The sequence below is a fragment of the Stylophora pistillata genome, chromosome 10, assembly GCF_964205215.1.
Source record: "Stylophora pistillata chromosome 10, jaStyPist1.2, whole genome shotgun sequence".
Taxonomy (NCBI): Eukaryota; Metazoa; Cnidaria; class Anthozoa; order Scleractinia; family Pocilloporidae; genus Stylophora; species Stylophora pistillata.
The window spans coordinates 23,258,468-23,273,309 of NC_142528.1; the positions used below are offsets into that span (position 1 = coordinate 23,258,468).

The following is a 14,842-nucleotide window of genomic DNA, read 5'->3' on the forward strand; positions in this document are numbered from 1 at the left end:
TTGATTGCCAGGCAGTTTGGTTTTGTTTTACTTTGAGTTCTCATTGGCTCTTAAAGGTGTTTTCCTTTCTTCTGATTGGCCGTTGTGATCTGTTTGCTTTTGGTCTTACAACACCCAATATTGAGCACTCAATCCTGCCCTCATCTGTGAGTAAGTGGGACAAGTTCTTGTTGGCTCCAGTAGTGATTATGACAATCTTCTTTTTTAGGCGTTCAGTAATCAAACATCAAAAGTAGAATGGTTCCCCTCCCCCCCTCCTCCAGATTCTTTTTGGCTCTTCTAAGTATCTCTGGGCCATACCGGGCAAGAAAAAGCATATGGAGCTGATCCCTTTTTTTAAATAAATAACTGTCTGAAAAATACACTGGTGATATTAAATTCACAGAATCTAGTGTAAACGTAAATTTAGTATTTTCATTGTTAAAGTCCACGGATGCAAAGTTGTATTTGTAAACTGACATTCCCCTATTGACGGAAATGATGTGTCCATTTTTGTTGTTGCTATGGTTGTTGCTATGGTTCTTGCAAGCGATACCAAACACTTGTCAAAGTCTGTTGACATCTGCGGACGCGCATAGTTTCATTGTGAATCTTGCACACCACTAACGGTGTTATGCAGTGAATGATGTATTATTAGCTGTCAAGTTTAAAACGATCCACCGTGAACTTTCACTAGGTATTTAGCTCCACATCTTAGCAACCTCAGTCAAGGTTATCGTTGAGGCCTTCAGCGTCGCCGCTTTTTTTTTTGTTGTTGTTTTTTATCGTGTTTGTAATCGATCATGCAACACTTGTTCGATATGACTGCCTTCCTACAGGTGGAATCTGAAATTAAAAAGGAAAAAAAAAATGTGAAAAAACCACTACTGCAAACAATATACTACATGACGGTATCGACAGAGCTGAATAACGAAATGCTACGTCAAAGGTATCTGGTAGACAACGCGGGCTCAAGCGTATGTGGTTTAAAATCAGGTGAAATTCGCGGAAAATAATGAGGGCTGTCGAACAGGCTCTCGTGTTCAAATTTCGCTCATTACACCATCGACAGCCGCCTCTGGAAAGTTATTGAAACCCTTGGAAAACAGCAGTGACTTAAAAGGATACTCCAAAACCAGGTTTCCGAGAAAGGACTGGGACCTATGATTTTTAGTAAACAAGTCAATGAAAAATTATAATAGGTTCCAGTCCTTACTCGGAAACCTGATTTTGGAGTATCCATTTATAAGTTACTACCGTGTATGGTATGAGTTAGGAGAGTAAGAGGAGCACCAAAAAGCTATCTTTAAACCTAACCTCGTACCCAGATCCTACCGTTTAACTCTAACTAAAATATATCGCCACTTGGCCGTGAAAGGTCTGGATACAAGACTCAACCATGAGGGAGAAAAGCTTGCTAAAGATGGTGAAGAATAATGCGGATTGTAAGTATTGCAATCACTTGTAATCCAATCAATTGCCACATTTGCAACCTGTTGTGCTTTCAATACGTCCCTTAAACACGTAATGTCAAAGCAGAGTTTTGCAATTTGAAGCTTGTCGTGAAAATTCAATACGTCCCTTAAACACGTAATGTCAAAGCAGAGTTTTGCAATTTGAAGCTTGTCGTGAAAATGCCGGGTGCTTTCTGGTCTTGACGCTTAGCGCAGGAGAAAATGGTACTTAAAACGAGCTGCGGGAGCAAAGTCCGGGAAAACGCGCTACTAGTGACAGGCGTGTGAAAAAATGCGTGTAAAAACCTCGTGATCGGTTGAAAAATTGTTTATTCAGTTCGACGAAAATGACCTACAATTATGTCTGTTTCAAATGTCGGTTAATGAACAATGAAGAAAAATGAAAAGCATGACTTCTCACCTGCTCTGTGGAACCTGGATGCTTTCTCTCCCCCAGCTGAACCCAGTCCTCTTTGTCATCTGACATAGGCAGGCCTGTTTTGGAGTTCCATCTCTTTCGTTGGCTTGGTAACCAACTCAGGAGCCATAACTTCACCGGAAATACGAGCTTGGGATCCACGCCTACTTTTCTTTCTTCTGAGGTTTCTGATGACAGAGGCAAATCAAGTGCGGCTATTTAGGACACATGCCTCCTTTTTTTTAGCCAAGCAGTGAATAAGGAATCTTAACTGAGTTGTCACACCCTTGTTGGCAGTCGTAAAGATAGTTTGCGATGCCAGTTTGGCGCTCTAAGCTTTGCAGACCTTAGTGCAAACAAACAAGCTAACAAGCAGGAGAAAAAGATCGTTTAATGTATTTTTTTGTATACTTAAACTTTTTACTGATTTTGGCGTCGTCTCCGGCAGAGGTTCCTCAGGGAAGGTCCTGGGAACAAGGTTCAAACATTACTCATACTTGTTTTATTTGTCTCTCACCCAGCAAATAGCTTGTTACGGTTCCTATTAACATAGTGACAGACCAGCCGATGGCACAGTACCACAAGTACGATGTGCTGTAGAATCTGGCCATTGGGTTGCTGAAAAAAAGGAATGTAGCAGTTATAGTTAAAGGAGCACTCTGATGAAACCGCCATATAATTTGAAAACCCGAAAAATTCAGTTATTTCATTATAATATGAATTTTTAGTGATTAATAAAGCCTTTTCAGTAATAATTTTGGTTGAAAGTCAATTCTAGGGTGAGAAATTACGATTTGAAAACCGTTCCGCCATTAATTTTCGTAATCACGGCTAACTTATCTTCAGTCAGCGGTCACTCCCATTGTGACGTAGATTACTCAACACACTTTTATATTTATACGGAAACCTCGTGAAATTTAGTGAAATAGTCTTAGTCTTAGTGTTATAAAAAGCAATATATACGATCAAAATACTGGTTTTGAAAATTAGCCACGATCACGGCGCGTCAAATGAGTAATCTACGTCACGGTCCCTCCCATCGTGACGTAGATTGCTCAACACACTTTTATATTTATACAGAAACCTCGTGAAATTTAGTGAAATACTCTTAGTCTTAGTGTTATAAAAAGCAATATAGACGATCAAAAGACGGTTTTTGAAAATTAACCACGAGCACGGCGCGTCAAATGAGTAATCTCCAAACTCGCGTTAGTCTTCTTGAGCCTGCGAAGTGACTACGAAAATTAATGGCGGAACGGTTTTCAAATCGTAATTTCTCGCCCTAGAATTGACTTTCAACTAAAATTATTATTGAAAAGGCTTTGTTAATCACTAAAAATTCATATTATAATGAAATAACTGAATTTTTCGGGTTTTCAAATTATAGGGCGGTTTCATCAGAGTGCTCCTTTAGGGTTCCCGAACAAGTCACAAGTCACAAGTTTTTAAACTCAACCGATTTATTCCCTCACGTCTGTAAAAAAGTCAGTGTGACAAAGGATACGCTTGATTACACTCACATGCACAGATCTGTCTATCAATAATCTTAACTATGTTAGGCCCCAGTCTCCGAAAAAAACGAAAAATTATGGCGAGATTCCTTCATCAACACAGGAAAAGGAAGTTTTTGGTAGTTCTCCATGGTAACGCCCTTCTCAGATGGAAAGTTTGTAGATGGAAAGTTTAAAGACGGAGACTGACTTGCCTACTTGCGGGAGCCTATATCGATTTCTCCCTTCCCCCCCCACGAATTGAGAAGTAGTACTGTCTTAGGGTACCCTACTCCACTCTTTACCCCCATTGCCCCATTGCCCCCCCTTTTTACATTATTTCCTTAAGTTTTTTCCCAGTTTGCTTGTACTCAGTAATGGTCCAGATGGAGAGAAAGACTGTGGGAGTTCAGTGTATCATCTAATCTAGAAAGTTCCTTTCCTTCCCCTCCCTCTCCCAGGAAGTGACTGTTAACTGACTGGAAATTTGGTTCAGTTTAGTTTCAAGGATTTTTACTTACTCGTAGTTGTATGTCATCTCTGTGTTATTGATCATTGCCGCTTGAGACTTGTTCAATATTTCAGGAGAGCAATCCGAGACTGAGACTGGGCCGAAGTTTTCGTTTGGCGGGTAGAGCTGAGCTCCAGTAAATAACCAGATCGTCATGGCCAGACCGCTGGCTACTCCAAGGTATGCGCCCTACGTGAGAAATAAAAAGGTTGTAAACGAAAGGTGCAAATAATAATTTAGAGTCTACCAACGCGATTATTGATTTTCATGGAGTTTGGGGGGGGGGGGGGGAAGTTGGGCAGGGGAGTAATTATCTTTGTACTACCCATTTAAAACAAAGGAATGCAATGGAAAGTTAACAGTGAATACTTCGACTTTTTAAAATGAAATTGAAGGAGATGAGTCGTGATTGTCTAGGTTGCATGTGTTACTTCCAGAAATGACCCTGCAAACTTTGAAATATTAGTGTGCCTTGGTAGAGAAACATGACAGAGGTACAATTCCAGCTTAGGGCGGATTTCGTATTTTAAATTGGATGAACGAAACGCGAACGAGCGTAACCTTGTGATTGATTTGGCTACCTTCGCATTTGCTCGTGATACCAGAAGACCGAGAGTGAAGATGCCAAGTAACGGACCACCGGTGATGTACAGCAAACCAGAGAACACCTACAATAAAGAAAATTAGATTATCAAAGTTGGAACATTTGTGAAGCCTTTGTCGAGAGCGACTGAGTAAACTCAAAATTCTTCGATGGGTTCCTGAACTCGTCCTTAGCGGAAAAAGGAGATAGTAAAATGTTAAATGTTTCAGTCAGTCTTGGAATGGAGTTAGATGTTAACTAGCTTGTCTAGAAATGAGACAAAAGCAAAATTCTGAGTTCTTGCTAAAAAATTGAGCGGTCCCATGCTCCACCCCTGAGCTGCGTGGAAGTGGTTGGCAAGTTAGATCATTGCAAAAATTGTAATGAAAAGAGGGTTTTTAACCAACCTGAAGGACTACGTCTCCTGCATGGTGAAGAACAAAGGCTCCTCCTATCACTGTCCCACCCAGAATCACAGCTGAAAGAGAAAACCAAATGAATCAAACTCAAATTAGCACGAATGGCTCTATACTTGAAAAAATGGAAAGTTAGTTTACTTACTGATCAGTTTGCAACTTTTCACCGAGTCGAAGTCGTCAATCTTTCTTGACCATTTCTTTAGAAAATCCTCCAAAATGACCAAGCTTAAAGAGTTCAGTCCTGATGACACGAAGCTGGAAGAAGAAAATGTCTCGTCAACGTACCATAGGCGAGAAAAAGACTGAGGTGTCACCTTGGTGCGTGCCTAATATAATCACCGCGGTCGGTCAAAAGTAAGAAATATCACAAGCAGTCAGTGAAATGTTAGAGCAAAGACAAGTGTACAAGAAACGCTTCAGAAACGCGTCAGAAACGCGACATAACGCGCTTATAATTAAACTTTATGGCTTCCATTCATTTACCGCCATCACTGAGGTGATTCTTGCAAAACTCGCTCGACGAATTCATTGTTGAAATCAACTTTGCTTTTGATTGGCTGACCGAGTGTGCCGCAAGTTTTCTTGACTAACCACAGAGCTTCGCCACTAAAACCATTGAAATCCTTGTACGCATTTGTCTACTCTGAATGGAAAATTGCGCAAGTTTTTTTGATTAGTTTACGCGAGGTTCCTAGACCAATCACAGTTAGAAGTAAACACACCCAATACAGTCACGTTACTCTATACATTATTGAAAATTGCTCAAATATTTACTTGCACCGACTGATAAAGCCACAAGAGGTAAGCAACAAAGATACAAACATCATAATGGCGCTGATTCAGAATAAAATGGTGGATATTCTACCTCAAAGATCCAGCGAACACACACGCGGTGAGGAATCCGGGAAGTCCTTTCAGGTGTTGAAGGCGATACTTTATGTAATAAAACAGCACCTAAAAGGGAGGAAAGTATTTTGAGGGTTTCTGAGTCGGTCGTGCTTCTAGCAGAGGGAGAGAGAGGGAACGATCTCGGGACCCCCCAATATTGACGTCATAGGACGTGGAGTTGTGCAGATTAGTCACTAGGCCTTCACGTCTCTCTATCACCAAATGCCCTTCGTATTTTTGTCTAATTTGAAACAAGCTTGGTTGATTTGGGCCAATATTGAGGTTTGTAATCCATCTTCCTGTTAACACTTCTGTTAGCGTCCATAAAGTATTTTTTTCAGTACGTATATACCTGGTCGTTGCGTTGAACTGCTCCTGTCATCAAAGGATCGCAGCTGGCAAACACGGCGTACATGACGAGACCAGTGATACACGCTAAGCCTGTTATGATCATAAGCACTGGCACACTTATCCACACCGCTCTGCAGAATCAAATTAATCGATTTGTCTCAGTCAAATGAACCATAACGTCCGCTTTTCTTGTTAGTGGATGTTGCTTATGCAGTCAAGTATACCAATTAAACCAAAGCGGGTATTGTTGCTACGTATCAGAGCTCTTTTGTGGTAACAATAAGAACGTTTTAGAAGCTAGGTGACATGCTCTCGGGCTGTCAAACCAAGTTATCTTATAGACAACCACAGAAGTGACTAGGCCGCGGTGTTTGAATACCATGTAGCGTTTTCAGAAAGCTAAAAACAAAACAGTAAATTGGAAAGAAACCCGTGGTCAAGGAGGCTTTGTGTACGAAAAATCTCGAGATTTTCTTTCTAAAGATTTACATGAACGCTTCTAAGTTTTTTTTTCGCTTATTTTGCGGCTGCTTCATATATTTTCCTTTAAAAGATTTTGCGCGGGAAATTGGAGCACGGCCGGTAAAAATTGATCCCCTTGCGCATGTCTTACGTTTGACCTATCTGTTCACGTAACCGGGTGCAATCAAAGAAAAAAGGAATGCGCTCAATTCGCGTCAGTTTGAAATTTGCATATGATTGGATTGAGTGACAAGAAATTCTCCAAGTAATAAATGCATCACCAAGAAGGAAGAAAAAAGATTGGAACTGTTAAATTCTCAGAACTCACCTCCGAGCCAGGCCGACATACTTGGTGGAGATATACCGCTGAACAGCTGTCTGACTGACCGTCCACACAGGAATAACAGTAATAGCTCCTCCAATGGATAGAGTCCAGAAAGTATCACGAACTGTGGGGTCTGGGTTGAAACTACCAAAAGAAGCACGCAAATTAACATAAATAACAAGCACGCAGAAAATCATAAATAGTAGAGATCCCCGAAATCTTGTGCCTCTTACTCAAATAACAGCATTCGCTTTCGGTCCTTGTTGACTTCAATCACGTGACCAAAACCCCCTGCAGTGTTTGTACCCACAATGCACAACGTGACGAGTCCAGTCACCATTAAAATCAGATGAACTGCATTTGTCCACGCCACCGCCTTCAAACCTCCCTGTAAAAACAGTAAGCATGAATCAATAAAAGCAACATCAGTTTTACTCATTATTTAAAGAGACAAAAAATTTAGGAGAAATGAGAAAAAACCAATCGAAGACGGGCGACTCTTCAAAGGCGATGCACAACTCTACCACTCTAATACCACTGAATCATTCATTAAAATAAACAAATAATGATTAATAAATAAATAATTTGGCAATGGACATTCCACAAGGTGGCTCTTCTTGTCCACTGTTTCTATATCAAATTATAACATAAACAAAGTAAAGCGCGCGCTCTGATTGGTCAATTTAGCGTCCCCCATTTGCCCATGGGTGTACGCTGCTGACGTGAGCAAATGCAAAGACTATTTTTCCGCGCGTGCTTGTTTTTTCTGGTCGCGTAAGATTTGTTAAATAAAAGGGAACTCTTTAGCTACAATGTATCAATGTTATGTTATAAAACAAATGGTAAACACCACAGCGTACACTATTGAGTTATGGATGCACTTGGGAGGTTTGCTAAGCACTCAAGAAGCTAGAGTCGCTCTCGGCTATCGCCTCGAGCGACTCTTACGCTTCTTTCGTGCTTAGCAACCTCCCGCGTGCATCCATAACTCAATAGTGTACGCTGTGGTGTTTACCATTTGTTAATTGGAATTTGGAATGTTGGTTTTTGCGGAGGGAGGAAAACCGGAGGATCCGGAGAAAAACCCTCAGAGTAAGGAACAAGTTAAACTCACATGTGATGCCATCCCTGCGAGCTATATAGACTTCATCCCTTGGATCAAGAGAATAAAGGAAATAATCGCCAAGCTGCGAAGCTTTGAGTGTTGAACAACTTGAAATTCTCCTTGTTGGTACCAAAGAAAATATATCGAAAAGAGTATGGAAAATATAGCTACTCATATCAGGGTGTAAAAAGGTTAAGTTAATGTTATTCGACGAAAGAGAGTGGCTCGTGATTTTCAATTTAAAGGATCTTATTTTTTGGTCACTGCTTGGCGGAGGGTTTCTTACATGTGCCACATTTGATGCCCTAATTCTGAATTTCCTATAAGTTTTGAACGAATTTCCCATTATTCGCTCTCTTCAACTTGTTCGTAATAATCATATGTTTAAACGAAGCCTTAAATCATTATAAGTATTTGGAGAGGAAGAGGACGAGGAACTCTAGAAAGGAAAGAGAAAATAAAAAAAAAAAAGGTGAGGTTAAATATTTTCATCGGTGAATATTTAGGAGCAATTCAAAGATCGAAACTCGAAAACTGTCAAGATTCCAAAGCCGTGTTCTACTTCCTTTATGTGCCAAGAACGGTTTGATTTAAACTCCTTCCCAACAGCCGGTCGATTTAGTCTCATGCCTTGGCTGGGTAACGAAAAAATGTCAGTTTCCTTTTTTCGTTTGCTCAATACGTTTTGCTACCTCAGTGAAGATGTTTGTATGTATTTTTTTTTTGGACTGAGCGAAAGGTTGTAAGCGGAAGTCTTTGTTATTTGTTGACTCATGAAATCCGGCGGGGGCGTATTGCCAGGTCACTGAAGATTACTGGCTATGATTATCTATGGATTAAGCTGATACTAACGAGCTGTACTTTGAACTGTCTTGAGTGGACGTGCTTGTTCACATTTAAACCGTTGATTGAATTTTGACCACCTAATCTACATGTGTCATTCAAACTAAGGAAGGAAACCTCAACCTTTCTTCAAATTGGCAGCTAAAAATAATTTCACCAGAAATGTAATATTAGTTAGGTATACGCACAAGAAAGTTAAAGGAGCAAATGTGCATTATCATCTTTAATTTGGCTATCTTTTAGTTATCCTTCCCGTCGCATCTAGCCAGATGTTTTTTCAGCGAGAAAATGTGAGTTTGAAAACGAAAAAAACTGTAGACTTGGTTTCTTTGGAAACCATAACCCCCTTGTCAAACACATAACTGTCAAAAATAGCTACATTTCCTCAATGAAATGAGTTCATTAGCTAAAATTTCTCTGAACTGTTTGCCATCTGGACCATGTTAAGGTTCGCCTTTTTAAAGGAAAGGGGTCCTTTAAACCTTTACACCCTAGAATGCATATTCTCCATACTGTTCTCTATACATTCCATGAGGTGCTGACAAGGAGAATTTGTTCAACAATCAAGAGGTTCTTTAGTTGGAGATCATTTCCTTTATTCTCATGGCCTTATTGTGTGATTTAGGAATGACGATGTAAGGAGAAATTAGACACTAGTCACTGTTAGGGTTAAAATGTGAAAGGGAGGGGTCTTTAAACTCACCATTGCAGAGTACAGTGTACAAGCGACACCCGTGGACACGATACCGACCGCTAACGGAACTCCAGCAACTGGAAATACAAAACCGGCAGTAAAAGATGAAATAACGATAGTACTAACAAAATTTTATCAGGAAAAACACAGAGCACTTAGACATAGAGGAACCTGTCATTAACCTCACCAGTATTGATGGCCACTGAAGGTATGTATACGACCAGACATAAGTACAGGCTCTATGAAGCAGCAAAATAAGAAAGGTTTTATTTTGTTAGCGTAGACTGCACATCAAATTAAGCGCATTTCAGAAGACTTCTGTCCATGCCGGTTCTACCCTTCATGGTACAGAATTATAAAAGTGCACGCGGCATTTCCATGATATATAATCGTACTGATGATATCTAATCGTTTGATCTCGTCACACAACGCCTCTCGTCATATCTTTTCGTGTTGCGTGACAAGAGGACATAGTGACTATAAGGTTAGAATTGCTGCTAGTAGTAAATTATATCCGTTTCTAGAGAAGAAATTTGAGAAACAAAGCGGATCACACGTAACTTACATAGGTAGCTGTGAAAAGGATTGCTCCCACGTACCGAACGCCACCGGAAAACCTAGCCTCTAGATACTAAAGGAAAGAGAATAAATGGTTTTATGAAACTGTTTAAATTTGGAATTACTTCTTCTAGAATTGTTCAGCGATAGCGGAACTTGTCTTCCGCGTTTGATTACAAATTTTATCTCCTTAAACTTCCGAGCAACAAATTTTTGAAGGGAAAAATTGCGTCAATCTTTTAAGAAAAGGAATAAGCCACACAGAAGGAAAAAACTTTTCTAATTAATTGTTTAATAAATGAATAACTATTAAAATAAATTGAATGAGTCCATTACTTGGCAAAAGCAAGGGCACATACCAAACACGAATTTTGTTTCTCGGCGTCTCCGTCGTTATAATATTTATTACCTCAATGTAACCTTTTTAAACTTTAATCACCAATAGTTTTTCCTCTCCTTTTCAGATTTTTTTTTTCACAATTTATCCTGTTATTGACGGCAATTGTATTGATGTTCATTGAGCAGTAATAGGACTGCATACTAATTGTGTGAAGTACCCCCACCCCACCCCCCCCCCATACATTAAGCTTATGGTACATATAGGATATGAGATTCTTATCTCCGATTTCAAGAAAAACCAAAATTTCTCGGGCACAGACAGCAGCTAATTCAGAGAAATTGTTTTTAATGCCCTCTCTAGTCATTTGGGTTTAATCCTGGATCGAGAGTGATGTAAGAGATAAGATCCAAGGTGTTCGAAAGTCAAAGTACCTCCTGTCTAAGAGCTATTTTCTTTCAACTTAAGAAACACACACTGACACTTATCTTGTAAATTGCGAATCGTACATTCTGATCGATGTATTTTGAAAATGCACAAAGTTAGTTTCATAAATCGTAAATATATTTCTGTAAATTCGTTGTTTCTCCCGGTAAGATGAGTACATGTATTAGATTCCAAACTTCGAACCTATTAAAAGTCTGGCCACCTTATTTTATCACTGCCTAGCGCTTCTCTTTTTTACTCAAATTTATATTGCAAAATGATATAATTAATAGGGCTCTAAGCACAATGGACTTTTTTAGTGACATTTTTGCGAAAACGCATAAAGCGTACGCATCCCCTTTCAATATGTCGTCTACAAACACTTAATTAATGGATTAGAATTCTAGAGTTACTCAGACGTTTCGGGCATAATCGGTTAAAGAGGAAAATATAAAAACGTCTAATTGACAGCGACAATAACAACAACAATTTACTCTTTCCATGAAGAAAACATTTCTGGTATTCTTCTTGTATTGCACATCTGTATGATATTCTTTCTAAAATGGCGCCATGATACAATCTCACCCCCTTGGCACGTGTTCAGAGTGTGAAAATAATCGTTTTTTTTTTTTTTTTTTTTTTTTATTGCAAGCTCGGATATCTAAACGCAGGTCAGGTCTTCTTTACAGCAACTGATAATTCAATTAACAAGGTTTTTCGTGGGAAAAATTGTGCAACACGGAACTTGAGCTCTGATAATAATAAAACAACATGAAAATTCAACTGCAAGCAGGAAAGAAGAAAATCAACGTGATATCCACTCATGGAAGACTCTTTTGAACTGAGCGAGCTAGTTACCAGTTCGTTGAAAAGTTAAAACATAATTATTTCGTGATAAGCTAAGGATGACTTAAGTATCGTTTCTTTTTCCTTTGGGAAATGTCTGAGCCTGTTTTATCTCATGTCATGCATGTCACCTTGCAAGGTCTGGCAAGACGACACCGAAAGGGAGCTAAGAAGTTCTCCAAACGCCAGACAAACTTGGAATTAATGTTACATAATCACGCGCTTACCTCGTTCACAGAAGTAACCTTCAAACGGTGAAACATGGGAATGAAGATAACATGTGCCACAGCCGCAACAAACCAGTACGCGAATAAAGCTAAAATTATGTACTGCAGTCCAAATGAAAAAACTTGAGCTACTGAAGCAAGCAAAAGAACCGACGAAAAGTAGCTAGCCACAAGTGACAGCGCCAAAATCCAGCTTCTTAAGTTCTTGTCGGCGAAGAGAAATTCTGTTGTCGTTTTCTGCCTTTGTCCTCGGCAGGCAAAGACGAATCCCACGGCGATTGGGAGCAAAAGGCACAACACAAAAACCAAGTAGTCTTCTACGAAGTTCATGGCTGATTTAGGTCACTATAGCACAGGTGATGCGGATGAACAATAACGTCTCTTTTGTTTACAGCGACAGCATGCAGTGTTCTGACCTTGGCGTAGGACAATATCATCCGATGCTCGTTTTCTTGCGATATGAGACGGAAATAATTTTTTCTAAACCCACCCAACAAAAACACTCTTCGACGAAAACGTGAAAGATTGTCGATAATTTAAGTAACTGCACGCGCAATCAAATCGAGAATGACGCTTTTCTCTGCGGGAAAACTCCCTTACTTGTTCGAATCGATAACAATAGTTTTCACGATGTCATCGATATCTTTCGTTACAATGGTGATGACATGAGGCTTATTATATTCGTGATGTTGCGACTATTTTCTCTTCTTGAATTAGCATGTACCCACTAAGAATGACGACTTGGCCTTTCGCCAGCATTGATTCCTCAGACTTTCTGGAGTAGTCTACGCCCAATCACAGTCGCCGGATATGATGAACATGCTTAATTTGTAATTTGTAATTTTGCCACTTGTAAATCACGCGATATTAAAATCCTAGTATTCTGCGCTTTCGACTAGAATGTGGTGCTTGCATCTACGGTACTATTTACGAAATTGGAAACTGAAGGTGCCTATTCTCTACTTTACGTCAGAGCCAGCAACAGCATCGAGAAGAAGCTGTACATGGTTCGCTTCTAGAATAAAAATTAAGAGAATAGAAATTTCTAAAACTAAGCAATCAAGTCTTACACAAGGCTAGCGCAGTTTTTGAGTTAAATGCTTAATTAACACATTTTAAAACAATGTGCTTGAATGAAAGCCAGTCAAAACTCGATCGTAATATATATAACCCATCCATACCTCAAAGAGATATGATTTTCGTATGATGCACGATGAATATATGAACTTCATATATTCATCGTATCAGATATGATTTTAATAAACTTTTACATTTCTGTAGTCATGCCGATTCGGGCGTTAACAGCAGAAAAAGTTTGACGACCGGAAGTAAATTATATAGTGAAAATAAAAACGTCACGAACTCATTCACTCCTGATTTCCTTTGTTTTGAAATTTAAATTTCTGCGGTCTACATTGCCGGCGAAAAATTGAAAAATATAGCTCCCTGGTAAAGTGGTTTGGACATAAATAATCGCGCCGATCAGCTCTGAACTTTGTTCCATATGATCATATCTTTTAATTTGTAGAAATCTGCTCTGATTCAGTTCTTATATCTTATAAGCTTTCCAGCTACTGACTATTAGAACGATAAGCCCTCATAAGTACATTTTTCGTTACATTGAGAGCTGTGGCGATCATCCAAGATTATACTTCAATCGTCTTACTTGTACTAGATACTTCGATTCTTACCAACTCGGTTGCGAAACTATGCGCGACAAAGAGCCATTGATTTTGAACGTGACCGACAAATATTAATTTTTGAAGTACTAACGATGTTGGTTTGTTTTTTTAAGCTGTGGTATTATAATCCCTCACTTCAAGAGCGCTTTTTTAATAGCTGGAAATAAACAAATCGTCATTATGGGATCTGCGTCACGTTTTGTACATTGAGCAATGTGGTCTAAGTTTTTCGTTCGCCATTCGTAGTCCTGAACAGTCTTCATTGCTCTGTTTCCTTCCATTTGTTCTAAACTCTTTTTAAAAGTATGCCTTCGTAAACTATTTAATGCTTCCCTCCTAGAAGCGGAGAATTTTAACGACCTTGAAAACCACTCACATCACCCATATCTTGGACCATTCATTTCAGTCAGCTTATGGCGAACTAGCCGCGTTATTCACTCTCAGGCCTGTTCTGATCTAAATTATTTCTTCCTTGCATTATTTCTGGAGGCAAGTGAGAGCGATTGATAGTAGTAATCAACGCTTATCGATAAGCACAATTGAAATGTTAAAAACGAAACACTAGGTGAATGATCGGTCTCCGAGGTGTGAACGTAAAATTAAAACGCAACTGCTGATAACATGGAGCAAAACCCTTCATCGGTATTTGTGAACTTTGGATCGGCTCCACCTAATAGAGTATGAGGTTTCTGATAATGAGCTAGAATTATAATGAAAGTGACAGATTTCAAACTGTTTATTCAGTTGTTGCTCAAGAAGACCATCAAAGTCAATTCTCCTCAGGAAAAAATCGTTGAAAATGAGTAAACATAAAAATTTATGTCTGACCGATGTTGCCGCTGCCTATTACACGCATCGACTCGTTCTGTAATTATTTAATGCATCGAAATTGTTAATTTATATTTAATTCCTTATTTATCTAAGAAATGATAGAAGAACTTTGGACTTCACCATTTCATTTTTGATACAAAAAAATGTGATCTGTTTTAACAGGCCACCTCTCGGATGACAGTAAGCCGGCATCTAACACTAATCTGCAATGCTCGCTGAATTCATTACTTTTTCGATGGATTTAGCAAGTTAAAATATTTTCGTCTAAATAAAACAGCTCAAGCTCTAGGTTGAAGAACAGCCGTGTACTTCCAAAAATAGCTTATGAGGCGAGACAGAAGCTAAGCAAAGAATTCTATAATTTTTTTTAACTTTTTCTGCTCCCGTTTACAAAATTATCCCAGATTACTGTC

The 14,842-nt window shown here is 39.2% G+C and overlaps 1 protein-coding gene across 1 annotated transcript; it reads right to left on the reverse strand.

Annotated features, from left to right (window-relative positions):
- Positions 1-506: 506 nt before the first annotated feature.
- Positions 507-12,755, reverse strand: LOC111330251 (sodium-dependent multivitamin transporter-like). The gene is made up of 15 exons (XM_088736362.1): positions 11,917-12,755; positions 10,088-10,153; positions 9,710-9,761; positions 9,532-9,599; positions 7,114-7,268; positions 6,884-7,024; positions 6,095-6,224; positions 5,720-5,808; positions 4,997-5,109; positions 4,843-4,913; positions 4,434-4,520; positions 3,863-4,041; positions 2,369-2,469; positions 1,855-2,039; positions 507-825 (listed from the first exon to the last, which is right to left on the reverse strand). Exons 1-15 carry the CDS (start codon positions 12,244-12,246, stop codon positions 781-783), a joined length of 1,812 nt encoding a protein of 603 aa, XP_088592488.1. The 5' UTR covers positions 12,247-12,755; the 3' UTR covers positions 507-780.
- Between the last annotated feature and the right edge of the window lie 2,087 nt (positions 12,756-14,842).

Coding starts and splice junctions, on each gene's coding strand:
- LOC111330251 (XM_088736362.1), bottom strand. CDS start 12,246: ATGAACTTCGTAGAAGACTACTTGGTTTTTGTGTTGTGCCTTTTGCTC. Junction 10,154..11,916: donor AGGTTACTTCTGTGAACGAG/GTAAGCGCGTGA, acceptor TCTTTCCTTTAG/TATCTAGAGGCTAGGTTTTC. Junction 5,809..6,094: donor CAGTTCAACGCAACGACCAG/GTATATACGTAC, acceptor CCTCCCTTTTAG/GTGCTGTTTTATTACATAAA.